This window comes from Geotrypetes seraphini, chromosome 3 (assembly GCF_902459505.1).
Source record: "Geotrypetes seraphini chromosome 3, aGeoSer1.1, whole genome shotgun sequence".
In the NCBI taxonomy this organism is placed as follows: domain Eukaryota; kingdom Metazoa; phylum Chordata; class Amphibia; order Gymnophiona; family Dermophiidae; genus Geotrypetes; species Geotrypetes seraphini.
In genome coordinates this window covers 339,693,201-339,709,306 of record NC_047086.1, presented here as the reverse complement: position 1 = coordinate 339,709,306, position 16,106 = coordinate 339,693,201, and the positions used below count along the sequence as shown (strand labels likewise).

At 43.2% G+C, this 16,106-nt stretch overlaps 1 protein-coding gene across 4 annotated transcripts in view; it reads right to left on the bottom strand.

Annotated features, from left to right (window-relative positions):
• The window catches only part of UGP2 (UDP-glucose pyrophosphorylase 2), a 100,313-nt gene that overhangs the window by 38,205 nt on the left and 46,002 nt on the right, over positions 1-16,106 (bottom strand). For all 4 annotated transcript variants that reach the window (XM_033936042.1, XM_033936040.1, XM_033936043.1 and 1 more), the window contains exons 5-7: positions 14,838-14,971; positions 5,960-6,257; positions 2,007-2,204 (exon numbers count right to left, since the gene is read on the bottom strand). In XM_033936042.1, coding sequence (XP_033791933.1) covers positions 2,007-2,204; positions 5,960-6,257; positions 14,838-14,971 — 630 coding nt within the window. The remainder of the gene's footprint in view (positions 1-2,006; positions 2,205-5,959; positions 6,258-14,837; positions 14,972-16,106) is intronic.

Genomic DNA, 16,106 nt, shown 5'->3' with positions numbered 1-16,106 from the left:
GACCTCGAAGGGGTCGGGGAGCGAGCCCGCCTGGAAGAACCCCTGGGGGAACCCCCCGGGGTACGGGGAATCGAGGCCCGTCCCTTCCGCCTCGGCGAGGAGGCACGGGAACTCTCCCCGATCGGGGGACCGCAAAAGATTCGGGTTATCCAGGCGGAGTTCCTCGACCCGTAAGGTCTCGCCCCCGGGCGGCGTCGACCGACCGCGCCTCCGAGGCGAGGCCCGAGACCGCTTGGCCTTTTTCGGCCGGCGCCTCGCCCGAGGTTTGCCCGAAGGCGAGGAACCCCGCGAGGACCTCGAGGACGAGGTAGATGAGATCCTTCGCACCCGGCGCAGCTTGTCCCGGGACTGCACTCTACACTCAGGCTGTCCCATCGAGGTCGGGTCCGAGGGGAGCGCCGAGATCGAGGCCGAGGGTGCCTCGGGAGCCGAAACCCCGGTACCCGAGGCCGAGGTCGCCCCCTGCGGGGCCGCCGAGGCCGAAGCCCGCTGCAGGTGCTCAATGGCCCCGGACAGCTCCGAGGCGATTAACGCCCGGAGTAAGTCCTGGAACGCCGGGATCGACAGCCCCGGCGGCAACACCTGTCGATGCTCCTCAGAGGGCGACCTCGGTCTCGAGTATTCCCTCGGGGCTATCGACTTAGATACCTTGGGCTGGGCGGAGGCGGACCCCCCCGCCGTCGAAGAGCCCGAGGATGGCTTCCTGGTTGATCCTGGAGCTGAGGAGGGAAGCGGAGACTTACCCGAGGCCTGTTTGGTCGAGGCAACCGGCTTCGAGGGCAGCGAAGGTGGAGCAGAGGGACCCGATGCCGAGGTCGAGGCCGAGGTCGAGGCCGGGGCCGAACTCGAGGCCCTCCCCGTCGGGGTCTCGACGGCGAAAAGTTCCGCCATGCGGGCCTTGCAGCGTGTGAGAGCCCATTTCTGGAAGGTGGCACACTTAGCACACGATGCTGTCGGGTGTTGGGGCCCCAAGCACCTTAAACAGCACCTGTGAGGGTCTGTGATCGACAAAAGTCGGTCACACCGACCACACTTTTTAAATCCCGTTACGGGCCGGGACATGGGCCCAAAACGAGGCCGGGAACAGACGAGGTTCCTCGGCCACGGCTACCGGGAGCCCCCGGAGCGATCGGAAAAGAAACACTTTTTTTTTTTTTTTTCGAAAAACAAAGAAAACAAGGAAAGAAACAGTAGAAACGCAGCGACCGCGTCGAAAATCAGTACACAGCCGCGGCGACAGAAGGCAAACACGAGCACAATTTTCCACAGGGCTTCTGGCTCCGCGGATGAAATTGAACTGAGGACCACGAGGTGGGGATGCGCCCTCTAGTGGGAGAGAAGGCTAGCACATGCGTGGTGCAGTGTGCAAACTTGAAACTTCAATCAAGTTTGCTTGAAAAGCTGTCCGCGCTGGGGCTCCGTAGATGACGTCACCCACATGTGAGAATATCATGCCTGCTTGTCCTGGGATAATAAGTGTATTATTGTTATATTGATTTCTGATGTTCATTAAGTAATTGAATGGCTATGAAGTCGCAACAAAGATGTTTTTTTTATTATTGATATTATAACCTTTGGTCTGACAAACTCCAAAGAGAACTATCCCTTGTACCAAGCCCCATGGTACTCTAATATTTTTTCATCATTGTGGCCGATCCATTGGCCACTATCAAGTTCTCACCCAATTCAGTTATCTGCCCTGCCACAGAGGTTAGTTTGTTTATTAGTCTTTTATATGACCTAGTATATTTAAAAAAATAAAATGCATATATCCAGATTGACTTCACTCCATTGGCTTCATTAAAAACTCAGGTTTGTCAGACAAGTCCTTTGCTTTGTGAAACCATGTTGTTTGGTATCTCATATTTTGAGGTGCTGTTCTTTCTTTATGTGTGTCATAAAATGAAGGGCAGAATATAACTGTATATTGCAGAGAAACCCCACACACACACACACACGCACACATATTTTTAAAAATATGTTAAGAGTCTCAATATTATACTTGCCTTCGTATTAACAATAATTTCCATATCAAAAGCATTCTGCTCCTGTAGTCTTTTAATTGCAGATAAAGAAATCCACAAGTTGTTTGTGTTGAATATTTTAAATTTTGACACAGACTTGAATTCATCAACATGTGCTTTTGGAACTTGAGCTATTTCTACCAATCGCAGCTTTCCTTCATACTGTGTAAGCGTACCACCCTATAAATGGAAAACAGAGATGTTCTGGAAAGTTCTTCAACAGCTTCCCGTAACAGCATTTCCAACTCTTGCTAAATATGTGACACATGCATCTTAAATTTAGAATATTAATGACATTATCCACAAATAGTGAAACAGCCCTCTTTCAGCAAGGCAAAATGTTATCTAAAACATACAATCTTTTAATTCCAAAGTTAGATTAAAAAATGGAGCATATCAAGGAATGGTCTAAATTACAGCAGCTCTTTCCCACATCTGATTAGCATTTTATGCATTTACTAACACATCCCCAATGGTCTGAAAATGAGAACAGCCCAATCTGTTTTACTCTGTTACACCTAAAGGCTCTTTTTTGTGATTTAAGTACAGAAAGCAAAGACTTACCTGTAGAAGGTGTTCTCAGAGGACAGCAGGCATATATTCTCACATATGGGTGACATCATCCAAGAAACTCAGTATGGACCGTACCAAGTGCACTGTCACTTTAAATCTTTAGGCAGTGTTCATACTACACATGTGCCAGTATCTTCCCACCTGATATAAGCTCTCAGGACCATCAGTTCAGTAGAAAAAATAAGAAGCCAATTAGGGGAGATGTGTGGATTGCGAGGCTATATGCATGCTGTCCTTGGAGAGCACCTGCTACAGATATGTATATTTGCCTTCTCTGAAGACACACAAGCATAATATTCTCACATGCGATACTCAAGAAATGCCAGAATCGTGCACGTTTTCTCTCACATAAGCAACAAGTTCAAAAACTTTTTTTCATGTCAGCAACAAAGTTCTAAAAACCAACAATTTTCAAAATTTGCAAGCATTTTTGTGAGTGACGCTCCTAGAATATATGAGCAATTACTCGTGTGCTCAGATTAAAGGGAACATAAATCATGACTCTAGATGAGGATAATGGATATACTGTATTAACATAAGCCTTGCAAAATCCAAGAAGGTTAAAGGGAAAGTTGGCATTCAGGAAGTAAAAAGATTCTGAAGAACTACTTGTCCAAACCAACTGTCCCTTGAGAGGAGCCTGAGATGTCTGAGCCAATGGCCCCTCCCTGTGCATCACATGATACACCTGGGAGATGCCTAAGGCCCAGTGTCATCACGAAGGAGCAGGTGGTGTTTTCAGTACCTCCTGCTTCGAATCCCACACAGATTCTATGACTTGTATGGCAGAATATCTTCTAGATGCTGAAGGTTGAGAGGCTTCTGGCCTAGATTTAAAAAAACCAACAAAAAAACCAACCCCACACAGATTCTATGACTATCTTATGTGCAGCCTCTTTTGACGGGCAAAGCCTGACCCATCTGCCTGACAAAGTCCGTAAAAGATATACTTTCTGGAAGATACTTGCTCTGTTGAGGTGGAGAAGGATCAGAAGGTATACCATAGGATTCTTCTAAGTATTCTGGCAAATCCTTATCTGGATGGTCTGCTGTACCAGACATCAGGGTGTGAGAGACCTTGATGTTGAGGCACGCCTACAAGGAAACATTATCTGTATAGGAAAGCAGTCTTCAGTGCACTGATGCTTACTATGGTTGAAGAACTTGAAAAATGTTTGTGCTTCTTGGCTTTATGTTCCGTGTCCCTCAATGCTTGAGACATAAATGAAGATTATGCAAAGTCCTGCATTTGTAAGGAGCCTGATACCAGATGCTCTGAATGCAATGGCGATATCTGTATCATAGGAGGTTGATTGTCGGGGTCCAAGTCCCCTGCCATGCTCAATTTTGATGTGGTACCAAAAAGATTTTTGAACTGAAGCTTCCAGGCTTTCAGTAACCTCTTTTGCATGTAGGAGCAGAGGTCACATCATATGTCCTGATGTTCAGGACCCTCTAACATGAAGGGGAAATGGCTGGTGCTAAGTCAAAGGGCTCAATTGCCTGGTGAGCTTAAGTATCTAGGATGCCAAAAATGGTTGATGCTTCCAGAAGGAAAAATGTGCTTGGAGTGGCACGAAGGGCAACAAATAAAAAGTTGACACAAATGAGCCAAACTCGTGTAAAATGAAACAGAATTTAAATAAACAAATTATGAGGAAAATAAAAAAAAATTAGTACAGGAAGGCACAAAAGAATGGTAAATGTTTGACACACTGAAAAGAAAAGTAAAGAAAAACCAGATTCCCATAATATTCTAGGTTAAAAACACAATTAGCATATGGGGATTGATGTTAGGGCTGGAAGAGGGGTTTGCTGCTGAGGTAAGAATGGGGTTCAGTTCAGAGATAACACAAAGACTGGGGAAGAGAAGGAAATTGGGGCAGGTTTTGGGTAGAACTGCTCCTCCCCCCCTTCTGTTCCACTGCCCCTTATTAGTGAAAAAACAAGTGGGAAACTAGAGATGATTTCAAAACACAAACTTTTAAAGCAGAGATTTAGTTCTGTTCGTTTCTCACCCGCCCTTATCCAGGGCGAGTTACATATTAACATACAAAATAAAATATTTACATTTATCGTGCAAAACACTTCAGAGAGACACTGTAACAAATTACATATAACATACACGTCACATCAACAACAAATATCATTTAAGGTCCAAACTGGCAAAACCCACACATACATCAAAATATAAAATTCCATAAGTCATACAAGATGCCTCAATAACAGACATCATTAAACCAAATAAAATAAACCAGACCATCTAACACCTCCGTGGCCAGCACTCGAGAGTCATCACTCCTTCTCCCTCAGCCAAACTCAGATCCTATATTTAATTTTACAGAACAGAACAGGATGTCTTTTCAGCAGTTTCCTGAAGTTCTGAACATTTTGCTGCTGGCGAATGTATCCTGGAAGATTTTTACATTTACGGCCCCTGGGAGTGGAACAAAGACTCAATGCTGCAGGTATTTTGGTACAGAAAACTGTACCTTCTTCAAGAGTCTGACTACTCTACAGGAGATTTGTCAATAAACTAATGTGGTCAGGTTTATTAAATTTGTTTTGAAAAAAACATGTACTCAAGATGAAATTAAACAGAGAGAAAAGCAACCAAAAGGTTTTTCTGTCTCCAGCACCACTCACTGCGAGTACATGTTTTTTCAAAACAATCTTAAGAAACCCAACCACATTGGCTTATTGAAAAATCTACAGAATAGTCACAAACTCCTTAAGAAGGTACAGTTTTCTGTACCGAAATGCCTGCAGCACCGAGTCTTTTTTTACATTTCGCGACCTTAGAATTACATGGTTCTAACTGTACTGAAAGTCATTCTCAGGAATTTGAAGTGGAGGTTTGTGGGGCAATTTGGTGTTCAATGACATGTGCAGATTTATTTATTAATTTAACACCAGAACAGAGTTTCTCCAAATCCTCGTGAGTGTTGCAACATCTACATGTCAGATAGAACCCGGAAGTCATCGGAGTTAAAAAATACTGAAAATTGTCATTTAGAACCCTGTAATTCTAAGGTCGCGATAACAATCTTAAGAAACCCAACCAACCACATTGGTTTATTGAAAAATCGCCTGCAAAATAGTCACAGACTCCTTAAGAAGTTACAGTTTTCTGTACCGAAACTCCTGTAGCATTTTTACATTTACAGAATGAATCTTTGCTTTTAATAAGTTTGTTTTTGAAATCATCTCTAGTTTCCCACTTGTTTTTTCTTTGATCTATGTCTTTGAGGAAAATTGTGTTGCTTTGTGTGCTTCCAGCATCATGATTAGATCATTTCCATCATATAAACCCACATTATCAATTTATTCACTGAAAACTAGTTTATAATCGCTCAATTTACCTTTACATCTGCTCTCGTTTTATTAGTAACTTCCATGACAAATTCACAACGTTTCCCATTTGGTGGATTCATAAGATGATTAAGGATATACAGATCCACCGTTGCACCTAGATTATCTATGTTAGAAACAAAAATATACTCCTTTCCTTCGTCTATAAGGGTATTCAGTAGACCAGAATTGTAGAAACTGGCATAAATATCACCGTGACCTGGAGGATACCAGGCCTCTGTATTCTCCCCTGTGTAAGAGACATCCTTGGCTATAGGCAGTAAAGACTCTTTATTGATCCTAGGATACCTGAAAGACAATGTTTTATGTTGGCAATTGTTATTAATCCAAATGATTGAAAATCAATCTACTTATAAAAGAGAGCTTAAAATAAAATACTGCAAAAGAATTTGAGAGTTGCCAAGCAGTGGCCCTGAAAGCCCATCAAGGAAAAGAATGACTCTTGTGTTAGTCTAGGTTTAAAGTGAAAACAATTGTAATTCTGTAGCAATGTATAAAATAGTTAAAATCTACACAATTGGATTATTAATATTGCATCAATGTTTCCACATAATAGCATGTGCATTTTTAATATAGGCATGTTAAAATTATCTTAATCTACTTGAATCTTTATCATCATCTACAACAGAGGTGCCCACACTTTTTGGGCTTGCGAGCTACTTTTAAAATGACCAAGTCAAAATGATCTACCAACAAAAAATTTAAAAAAAACACAAAGCACACTACACATAGAAAATGTTAATCATCATTCCTATTCCAGGGTTTTTCAAAGAGGTCAAAGCAGATGACTCTATGCACTATAACCTCAGTAACAACCATACAAATACCCCCCTCCCTTTTTACTAAACCATGATAGCAGTTTTTAGCGCAGGGAGCTGCGCTGAATGCCCAGCGCTGCTCTCGACGCTCATAGGCTCCCTGCGCTAAAAAACTCTATTGCAGTTTAGTAAAAGGGGACCATAATGTAAAATATAGACAGCAGATATAAATTCAGATACATTTTGATCACTAAATTTAAAATAAAATCATTTTTCCTACCTTGTCTGGCGATTTCATGAGTCTCTGGTTGCACTTTCTTCTTCTGACTGCATCCAATCTTTCTTCCCTTCTTTTAGCCTGTATGCTTCCTCTCCTCCTGACCTCATTCCCCCCCCCCCCAACGTTTTCTTCCTCTCTCCCTGCCCTCTCTTTCTTTCTCTCTTCATGCCCCCTTTCTTTTTTTCTGTTTCTCTTCTTTCCTTCTGTCTCCCTGCCTGCCCTCTTTCTCCCTCCCTGCCCTCCCCCAAGCCACTGCCACTGCCGCTGCCATCGGATAACAGGCCCCCAAGCTCTCCCTGCTTCGGGCCGACCAGCATTCCACTCCCCAATGTCAATTCTGCCGTCTGAGAGGAAGTTCCGCTGGCCAGAACTTCCTCTCCGACGGCAGAATTGACGTCGGGGAGAGGAAGGCTGATCGGCCCAAGATCGACCTATTGAGAGAAATGCTGCCGGGTCCTGCCTTTGAGGAAACAGAAAGTAGGCAGGACCTGGCAGCAAGAAGAGCAAATCGCAAGCTTCACTGACCTGTCTCCCGCTTTATCCTGCGAACGGGGCTCTAACATGTGCGTGCCGGCTTCCCTTCTCTCTCCCCCCCCCCCCCCCGAAATAACTTCCGGTTTCAGAGGGAAGAGAAGGGAAGCCGGTACAAGCACACGTTAGCCCCCGGAGCATAAGCTATCCAAGCCGGTTTTTTTTTTAAATGTTGAGCAGCGGCAGCAGCAGCAGAATTCTGGAGCGGATGATAGCTGGGTGCACCGCCCAGCTAAAAGGCCCTAGGGAGAACACTGGTATGCCACTGACCTTCACCCCGCCCTGCCAGCACTCTGATTGGCTGGCGTTCTTCAATAGGTGGGCCAGTCAGGAGGGGAAAAAAGAGAAGGGAAGAAGGGAACCCGCTCTGCGATCAACTGGGGTTGCCTGAGCGAGCGACCTGTCGATCGCGATCGACGTATTGGGCACCCCTGATCTACAATGTCTCCTCTCTACTAAACAGTGTACACTAGAATCAAATGTAACTTAAAGAATGAGCTCTTGTGCCCATCTTTTTAATTATACAAACTTCTTTCACAGTGATAAATATGATGCAAGAATCTATAATTTGAACAACCTATCACTGATTCAACTTCAAATGTCCAAATGGTAATCTATATAAAATATACTAATAAGATGCAGCATTTTAGGACCCTCCCAAAACCCTTAACTGAATTGAAAATAAAACACCAAAATTTACAATTCATAAATCCCTAGAATAAACAGCCCTAGTTATAAAATGTGTCCATTCTATAAAGTTTCTCCAGCATTTATAAGTCATCTGGTATGCACCTCTTAACGTGGTCCTAACAGGTCCCTTTGACCTTTTCCAAAAGCCTTGCATGTGATGTAATCAGGAGAGTGTAGTGACTTTATAGACACTCCTCACTGAGAAGCAACTTGCATGGAGAGTGCTTTCTGTACAGCAACTCCCCCCCCCCACACACACACAGAGTGGCCCTGTTTTTCCCTTTTAATTCTCTCCTCTGTTACTCCTGGCAGAATTCTGTGCAAAAAAATCCAAATTCTGCATGTTTGACAATATTTAAATATTTTTGCTAATTATTATCCAGAATTTTAGGCTCCCCCCAGCCATCATCTCACACTCATTCCCCCTGTCCCTCCCTCAGTCTGCATCTCACACCCTCTTCCCCCGTCTCCCTCCCCAGCCAGCATCTCACATACTTTCCCCCTTGTCTCCCCCCCTCAGCCAGCACCTCACATACTCTTCCCTGTCTCCCACCCCGCATCTCACACTATCTTCCCTGTCTCCCCACCAGCATCTTACTCCCCTGTCCCCCCCATCATCTTACTCTCTTCCCTATCCCTGAACCAGTATTTTATCACCCCGGCCCTCCCCAGCCAGTATCTCTCGCCCATTCCCATAAGTTAGAATTTCCTATCCTCTTCTCCACCTATCCTTCCTGAGCATTTCACTCTCCCCCCTCCCCCAAACAAGCACTTCACTCTTTCCCAGCTGTGCAGATTCTCCACAATCCATCATCTCTTTCCCCTCAAGCATTTCTTATTTCTTACCCCTCCCCCCAGTCAGGATCCGTTACACTGTCTCCCCTCTGCCCCAAATGATATCTACTCCAAATGAAGGCCCTGACCTTGCATGTGCCCCTCTTTCTAAGGCTCCCCCTATGTACCTCAGCATGCCAATTCCAATAGGCATCCTGCTGCTGGTTCTGCAGGCTTCTCCCTACCATGGTCCTGCCTTTGAAAAAAGAGAAAGTAACATCATTGAGGGTGGGACCACAGTAGAGGGAAACCCTGCAGAGCCTGTGCAGGTTGCCCGAAGATATAGATAGCAGCAATTCAGGCCATAAGAACCGGATGGCATTAATCCGAGGGTAATCAAGGAACTGAAAGGGACTATAGCTGAACTGCTTCAACTGATAGACAATCTGTCACATCGGGAAGGGTTCCGGAAGATTGGAAGGTGGCGAATGTTCCAGCGATCTTCAAGAAAGGTTGGAGGGGTGATCCGGGAAACTACAGACCGGTGAGTCTGACCTTGGTACCGGGAAAGATGGTAGAAGTGCTGATAAAGGACCGCATCATTGAGCACCTTGACGGACATGACCTGAGGAGGATCAGCCAGCATGGCTTCAGCAGAGGAAGATCTTACTTGATGAACTTACTGCACTTCTTCGAGGGAGTAAACAGATGGACAGACAAGGGTGACCCAATCGACATAATCTGGATTTTCAGAAGGCTTTCAACAAGGTTCTGCATGAACGACTACTTCAAAAAATTGCGAGTCATGGAATCGAGGGTGTAAGGTTTAGTTCTTTGTTTGTTTTGCTGCCCCCACAATTTTGTAATATGTTCATCGTTTAGAATTTTGAATAAACGATTAATCAAATTTATAATAAACTTGAAACTTGATTAAAAATTGGCTGGCGGATAGGAAATAGAGAGTGGGAATAAATGGACAATACTCGGACTGGAAAAGCATCACCAGTGGAGTGCCGCAGGGTTCGGTGCTTGGACCCTTGCTCTTCAACATATTTATAAACGATCTGGAAATTGGTACGACGAGTGAGATGATTAAATTTGCGGACGATACAAAGTTATTCAGAGTAGTGAAGACACAGGAGGATTGCGAACATCTGCAACATGACATAAACAAGCTCGAGAAATGGGCTGCGACATGGCAGATGAGGTTTAACGTGGATAAGTGTAAGGTGATGCATGTCGGTAACAAAAATCTTATGCACGAACACAGGATGTCAGGGGTGGTACTTGGAGAGACCCCCCCAGGAAAGAGACTTGGGAGTACTGGTTGACAAGACGATGAAGCCATTCGTGCAATGGGCGGCGGCGGCGGCAAAAAGGGCAAACAGAATGCTGGGAATGATTAAAAAGGGGATCACGAACAGATCAGAGAGTTGTCATGCTGCTGAACTGTGCCATGGTGCGCCCTCACCTGGAGTACTGCATCCAGCACTGGTCGCCGTACATGAAGAAGGACACAGTACTTCTCGAAAGGGTCCAGAGAAGAGCAACTAAAATGGTAGAGAGGCTGGAGGAGTTGCCGTACAGCGAGAGATTATAGAAACTGGGCCTCTTCTCCCTTGAAAAGAGGAGATTGAGAGAGGAAATGATAGAAATATTTAAGATACTGAAGGGGATAGACTTAGTGGATAAAGACAGGTTGTTCACCCTCTCCAAGGTAGGGAAAACGAGAGGGCACTCTCTAAAGTTAAAAAGGGATATATTCCGTACAAACGTAAGGAAGTTCTTCTTCACCCAGAGTGGTGGAAAACTGGAACGCTCTTCCGGAGGCGGTTATAGGGGAAAACACCCTTCAGTGATTTAAAGACAAAGTTGGATGGGTTCCTTTTGAACCAGTACGTAAGCAGGTAGGTCTTATCTCAGGGCACTGGTCTTTGACCTAGGGGCCACCGCTGGAGTGGACTGCAGGGCACGATGGACCACTGGTCTGACCCAGCAGTGGCAAATTCTTATGTTCTAACAATAGCCTTACTGGATCAGCATAACGGTCCATCAAGCCCAGTAGTTCGTTCCCATGGTGGCTAATCCAGGTCACTAGTATCAGGCCAAAACCCATAGATTAGCAACATACCATGCTACCAATCCAGGGCAAGCATGTCTGTCTCTCTCAATAACATACTATGGACTTTTCCTCCAGGAAAATGTCCAAACCCTTCTTAAAATCAGCTATACTATCCACTCTTACCACAATTTCTGCCAATGCGTTCCACAGCTTAACTATCCTCTGAGTGAAAAAAATATTTCCTCCTATTGGTTTTAAAAGTATTTCCTCGTAACTTCGAGTATCCCCTAGTCTTTGTCATTTTTGAAGAAATAAAATCGATCCATTTATACCTGTTCTACTCCACTCAGGATTTTGTAGACTTCAATCATATCTCCCCCCCCCCTCAGCTGTTCCAAGGTGAAGAACCACAACCTTTTTAGTCTTTCCTCATATGAGGTGGCAAGATCTCCCTCAGCTGACTATCTCATTAAATCGTGTTTGTCTATGTGTTCCACAATTTTATTTTTTATAATTGTTTCCACCATTTTGCCCAGCACTGAAGTCAGGCTTACTAGTCTGTAATTTCTTGGATCTCCCCTGGAACCCTTTTTTAAAATTGGCATAACATTGGCCACCCTCCAATCTTCAGGTACTACAGACAATTTTAGCACAGGTTACATATCACTAATAGCAGGACAGCAATTTCTTGTTAGTTCCCTGGGATGTATACCATCCAGTCCAGGTGATTTATCACTCTTTAACTTTTTGATTTGGCTTAGTACATCTTCTAGATTCACCAATATTTCTTTCAGTTCCTCCACATCATCACCCTTGAAAAACACTTCCAGTTCAGGTAGATCTCTTATATCTTCTTCCGTAAAGAACGAAGCAAAGAATTCATTCAGTCTCTCCGCTATGGCCCATCCTCCCTGAATGCCCCTTTTGCTCCTTGATAATACAACAGTCCCATGTATTCCTTCACAGGTTTTCTGCTTCTGATGTACCTAAAAAAAATTATTTTGAGTTTTTGCCTCTCTTGCAAATATCTCTTCATATTCTCTTTCTTAGCTTTCTTTATCAATGCTTTGCATCTAACTTGCCAGTGCTTGCGTCTCTTCTTATTTTCTTCATTCGGATCCTTTTTCCATTCTTTAAAGGATGTAGATTTTGGCTCTAATAGTCTCTTTCACTTTATTTTTTAACAATGCCTGCTCTCGTTTCCTCTTCTTTCCACTTTGCTGATACGTGGAATACATCTGGTCTGGGCTTCCATGATGGTATTTTTAAATAACATCCATGCCTGGTTTACAGTCCTAATCTTTGCAACCGATTCTTTTAGCTTCATTTTCCTCATTTTATCATAGTCACCCTTTCAAAAATTAAATGGCTCTAGAGTAGATTTCTTTTGCGACATTACTCCCAGTATCAGCTCAAATTTGATCACTTTATGATTACTGTTTCCCAATGGACCCAACACAGTTAACTATGACAGCCTATGGAAGAGCGTTCCAGTTTTCCACCACTCTCTGGGTGAAGAAGAACTTCCTTACGTTCGTACAGAATCTATCCCCTTTCAACTTTAGAGAGTGCCCTCTCGTTCTCCCTAACCTGGAGAGGGTGAACAACCTGTCCTTGTCTACTAAGTCTATCCCCTTCAGTACCTTGAATGTTTCAATCATGTCCCCTCTCAATCTCCTCTGTTCGAGGGGAAAGAAGCCCAGTTTCTCTAATCTTTCACTGTACGGCAGCTCATCCTCTTTTTAAAGGTGCTTTTAACAAATTAAAAATAGTCCAAACCTTACATCTTTTCTCAAAAAAAAATTTACAATGCATCCCATTTCCCTACAAACCCAGCACATCTGTGGTTGGAGGAGGTGGGTAGGGGTCCAGTGGGAGCACTGTTCCATTTTAAGCTGAGCGAAGTCCTCCACCAATAGTCCTCAAAGTTGGGGGGAGGGGACTTTTGTGCAGATTTTTTATAAACACAAACTGAACCAGAATTTCATGCCTTATAGGACTTTTGTCTATTGCCACAGTGTAGCTTAGCATGAAGACTCACAAGTTTATTATCTTTCCTTTGCATTATTGCACGGTTATGTATTGTTTTGTTTTGCATATTATGCATTAAGGCCCGAATTCTATAAAAGGCGACAGCTGCCTTAAAAACGGCTGCCAATTGCATGTCAATCACACGACGGCACCATTTATAGAATTACACTTTCAGGAAAGATAGGCGCCTGAAATGTAGGCCAGGGTTTTCAAGGTCTACATTTTCAGTGCCTACCTTTCACGTGAATCACACCTATGGCCTTGTCTTCCTTGAGTGCCACTTTTACCCCTCTGTCCTCCAGTGCAGAGGTTCCAAACACATGGTCACATGGTATGTGTACCAGTGGCAGGAGATATGAAGCACAGCCATCTCCCACTTTACTGCTGCAGTCTCCTGCCCTTCTGCTGATGCCGTCAATTTGTCTCCCCTTCTAGCAGCAAGTGCAACTTTGCCTATACAGCTGCCATAGCTTTAACTCAGGGATTGCTGCTGGGAGGGGAGAAGAGATGCTGCTGGACTGGGGACAGTGGAAGGAGAAGTAGAGGTGCTTTTGGACAGAGTGGAAGAGAGAAAGGTACTGTTCTACTGGGAGGGGAACACTAGACTCAGGGAGGTAGAGATGCAGACCACAGGGGAAGAGCAAGAGAGAGAGAGAGAGAGACATGCAAGCCACAGGGTGGAAGATGTGGGCAGAAAAGAATAGAGAGGTGATGCAAAGAGAAGATATGATAGGCATGGAAGTAGGATAGGGACATAGACAACGAAGGGGAATTCTGGACAGGATAGAAAGGGATGCAATAGAAAGGGATGCAGAAGAAAGATGGAAGGTGGGCATGGAGAAAGAAGATATATCAAATGGACAGGCCAACCTGCAAAGATAGAAGGAAAAAAAAAAAAAAAAGAGAGAGAAAAGCTAGAGATACTGTGACCAAAGCGAATGGAAAAATAAAATACTCAATACCACAAAAGGTAGAAAAAAAGTATTTCATTCTGAATTTACGAATTGAAATGTTTCTATGTAGAAATCTAGCAGCAATTCCATTATTCTGTTTTCTTACTAGGTTTTAGAACCTGGTGTAATATTTACAGTGAATTTTTTCACACATAAGGTTGCTGCTCTTTGGGAGTTAGTGCTGTTATGATATATTAAGGTTCTTTCATGTTTTGCAGTGACAGGATTGTGTATTGGCCTTACTGAGGCGATATCAAAACCACACACTAAATGACAAACAGCTTGACATTTAGTGTGCTCCTCAGCTTTGTATAAGACCCCTCCCCCCTAGTTTGTTCTAACATTAGACAGGGCTTTAGACATTTTGCAGCAACACCAGAAAAAGGATGACAAATTGAGACATCCAGGTATTACTTTCATTGCTTTCAATGGAAGTAAAACCCAAATGTCTCCATCAATCCTCCTTTTTCTAGAGTCATATGGTAACCCTACTGATATTCATTGAGGTGCAAGAAGAAAGAGTCTACCATAATGTCAAGATAAGCCTGTGAATTCCCCAGAGAAATACAAATATTTTTTTAATGTACACAAACTTTCAATGTTCAAATTTTATCTTATGAGCACCTGTGATATAGCAGCTATATTTGCTAGCTTTGATGTGCTTGCATGAAAGCTAACTACTGCTTACAGAAGGGCAAACTAACTTCAGTCCTACAACTTCTATTTTGGAGGCGCAAACAGTATGGATAGTAAAAAAAAATATTAAAAAAGACAGCCATTTTACAGTACCTGCTTTGATTAAATGTGTAGATTTTCACACGACAGTGGCTGTATTTCTGCAAAATTTTTTTTGTGTCTTCATCCGTATTGAAGGAATTCATTAGAACAAGAGGAACATCAGTATTGTAAGTTTTATTTAGATGCTACAAATAAAACCAAGGTATATTTTTCATTAGAAGGCTACTGTGCTTATAAGAGCAATACATAATATTGCAATCTTAAATGTTTTGAATTGAGACTGTCTACCATAAGCTGCAAAACCTTAACTGAGCATCAGAAATTGGGTAGTCATGTGTCATGAAGGGTCAATACTCCTCCCAAAGCGGCAGGAAGCAACTACAGAGAAAGATTACTATTATTGGAACTATACATATTTAATATTTGAAAAGGATGAAATTAAAATCCACCCTCCCCACTTCAAAGTGAAATGACGCCAAGATGGAGGACTTATGTACAGTAGATAGTATCACTTTTCTGAAGATTAAAATGGCTCATTGTAATATGAAAGGTTTCTAGCAGCTTACTCAGGGTCATGCTATGTAGCCTGGACACTTGTAATGCTTTGCAATTGTGGTTATACCTGAGCAGACCAGTATCTAGTAGTATCGTTCACTATTGTGTGAAGATCCCAAAGTCAAATCTTATGTGGTTTTGTCTAGGGCAGAGGATGCTGTGGTTACACTGTCACTACTCGGGTATAAAGTTCTTAGTGACTGAATTCAGGACTCATGACTGCAGAGGTCCAGAAAGACACCCCCTCCCTCCCCCGATATGTAGCTTTTACTCCAGGACCATCATTGCAATGACCAGACTAAGTACATTTAGGGGGAAGGGGGAGGTAGGAAATTAAATAAGGAGAAAACCTTGTGGCACATATAACAATCCATTTCTATAACCTAAACCTGTTTTCACTGTCAAATTCATTAAGGAAAATAATACACATACTAGAAAATGACACGTGGAAAAAAATTTGTCCCCGTCCCCGCAACCACTGTCCCCGCGACTATTAACCCCAGAGCATCCATACAAGCGTCAGTACTGCAATATTTAGCTTATTCCTCCCTTATAAATCAAAGTTCTGGCTGCTGAACTAGAGAAAGAGATGTTCAGCTGGCAGGGCTTTGTTTATAAATTTTTATAAACACAACTAATATACTACTTTATCCTAAAGCAAAAATATAAAAAAAAGAAATAGAAATTTTTTTTTCTACCTTTGTTGTCTGGTTTCTGCTTCCCTCATCTTCTCATTCAATTCTTTCCATCCACTGTCTGTCTTCT